The following is a 2,156-nucleotide window of genomic DNA, read 5'->3' on the forward strand; positions in this document are numbered from 1 at the left end:
AGCCCCTGCCAAGACAAGGTGAAAGAGGACGGGAAGGCAGCTCCCAAGCAAGCCAGAGCACCACGAGCACAGCACTTCAAAGGTAGGATATGAGGCCCTACCAGGAGCTGCTTGGGCTTTGTGTTGGGAACAAGCAGCAGCCTTGAGACTGGCAGGGAAGTGTGGGCTGGGCTGGTGGGGGCCCGTGCTGTCCAGCAGCCCCACATCTCCTGCATGTACCAGCACGTTATTCCCCTAATCCTCTGCCCAAGCAAACCCATCCCTCTTTTTTGCCCGTCCACAACAGCTGCTGGGCAGAAGCAGGTGAAAGTCTGCTGGGCTCTGGGGGGCCAGGATGCATGGGCAGGCCCGAGCAAGGCCGCGCTTTGCTAGTGCTGAGCAGGAAAGAGCTCACCTGAACCATGCTGGTGGCTTGGTGTGGTGACAGTCCCTCAAGTACTCCGTGACCGCATGTGTTTGTGAGCCCTCACCCTGGCACGGCTGGATTGGGGAGAGAACATCTGCCTGTGCTCTCCGTTTCTTCCCTGCTGACAGCTCCACCTCCTCTGCTCTCACAGGGGACGTTGCTGAGGGCTCCGAGCACCTCTACAAAACCCACATGTGCCCCGAATGCAAGCGATGCTTCAAGAAGCGGACGCACCTGGTGGAGCACCTCCACCTGCACTTCCCCGACCCCAGCCTGCAGTGCCCCAACTGCCACAAGTACTTCACCAGCAAAAGCAAGCTGAAGATCCACATGATGCGGGAGACGGGCGAGAAAGCCCATCGCTGCCCACTCTGCCACTACAGCTCAGTGGAGAAGAATGCCCTCAACCGCCACATGGCCAGCATGCATGAGGACATCTCCAACTTTTACTCCGATGTTTACTCCTGCCCAGTCTGCAAGGAGAAGTTCCAGCTCAGCCAGGCTCTCAAGGAGCACTTGAAGACTCACAAAGCTGAGCCCAAGAGCCTGAGCTGCTTCCACGGGGACTGCGATTACTGTGCAGAGGACCGGAAGGAGTTTGTCCGTCACCTCAAGGATGCTCATGGCATCAAGGCAGTGGAGTGCAAGTACTATAACTGCTCGCTGCTCTTCGACACAGCCGAAGCCATGGAGGCTCACCGAAAAACCCACTACGCCTTCCACTGCCAGCAGTGTGACTTCATCTGCTCCAACAAGCACGTTTTCCGCAAGCACAAGAAGCAGGGGCACCCTGGCAGCGAGCAGCTCCAGTGCACCTTCTGCCCCTATGCCACCTACAACCCCGTGGAGTTTCACGACCATGTGGGCAAGATGCACGCTCACGAGAAGATCCACAAGTGCTCCGAGTGCGCTTTCGCCACTGCACACAAGAGGGTGCTCATCCGGCACATGCTGCTGCACACTGGTGGGTGTCCACTGCTGGGGCCCAAGAGCCAGGCTGGCAGCAGGGTCCCCCAGCTCTGGGTGGGTGGGAAGGGCTGGGCCAGGGCTCCTGGGTCCCCTCTTTATCTTTTCACTTTATCTGGCGTCACATTGTGGGTGTTCCCGTGTTGTCTGTAGGAGAGAAACCTCACAAGTGTGAGCTCTGCGACTTCACCTGCCGGGATGTGAGCTACCTGTCCAAGCACATGCTGACCCACTCCAATGACAAGAACTTCATGTGCACTGAGTGCGGGTACATCACCAAGTGGAAGCACTACCTGAACGTCCACATGCGCAAGCACACTGGAGATCTCCGGTATGAACCCCTGCCCGTAGTCCCCAAATCCCGCTCCAGGCAGCACTGCACGCCAGACCCCCTCGTGCCTGGGGAATGGCTACAGCCTACTCTGGCACGTAAGAAGTGTCGTCTTGCAGGTCATTGCCAGCACAGTGCTGTGGAGGCAAAGCTGGTTTTAACATCTCTGTGGCACCAAGGATGTGTATGACCCCATGAGTGCAGCTCTGAACTCATGGGCCCTGGTGATGTTTGTGGGCCACGGGCAGCTTGGGCACATGCAGAATTCTGCCAAAATACCATTTCCATCTCTGTATGATCGACTTCTTTGGGTCTGGCCTGCCTCCAGGGCTGCTGGAGGTGCTGCTGGTGTGATATGTGTGTCAGGGGGTGATGTGGTCACTATGGACCACTCAGGGGATCTGTCTCCTGTCCCCAGGCAGGCACCCGCCGTGCCAAGGGGCGCAGCGGGGA

At 58.1% G+C, this 2,156-nt stretch overlaps 1 protein-coding gene across 1 annotated transcript in view; it reads left to right on the forward strand.

Moving 5' to 3' along the window:
* The window catches only part of ZNF142 (zinc finger protein 142), a gene marked incomplete at both ends in the record, with an annotated part of 4,870 nt that overhangs the window by 222 nt on the left and 2,492 nt on the right, over positions 1-2,156 (forward strand). Inside the window, 3 exon segments of the mRNA XM_008943674.1 lie at positions 1-82; positions 558-1,370; positions 1,526-1,703. Coding sequence (XP_008941922.1) covers positions 1-82; positions 558-1,370; positions 1,526-1,703 — 1,073 coding nt within the window.

Source organism: Merops nubicus, unplaced genomic scaffold (genome assembly GCF_000691845.1).
Source record: "Merops nubicus isolate BGI_N331 unplaced genomic scaffold, ASM69184v1 scaffold44177, whole genome shotgun sequence".
NCBI classification, from domain to species: Eukaryota; Metazoa; Chordata; class Aves; order Coraciiformes; family Meropidae; genus Merops; species Merops nubicus.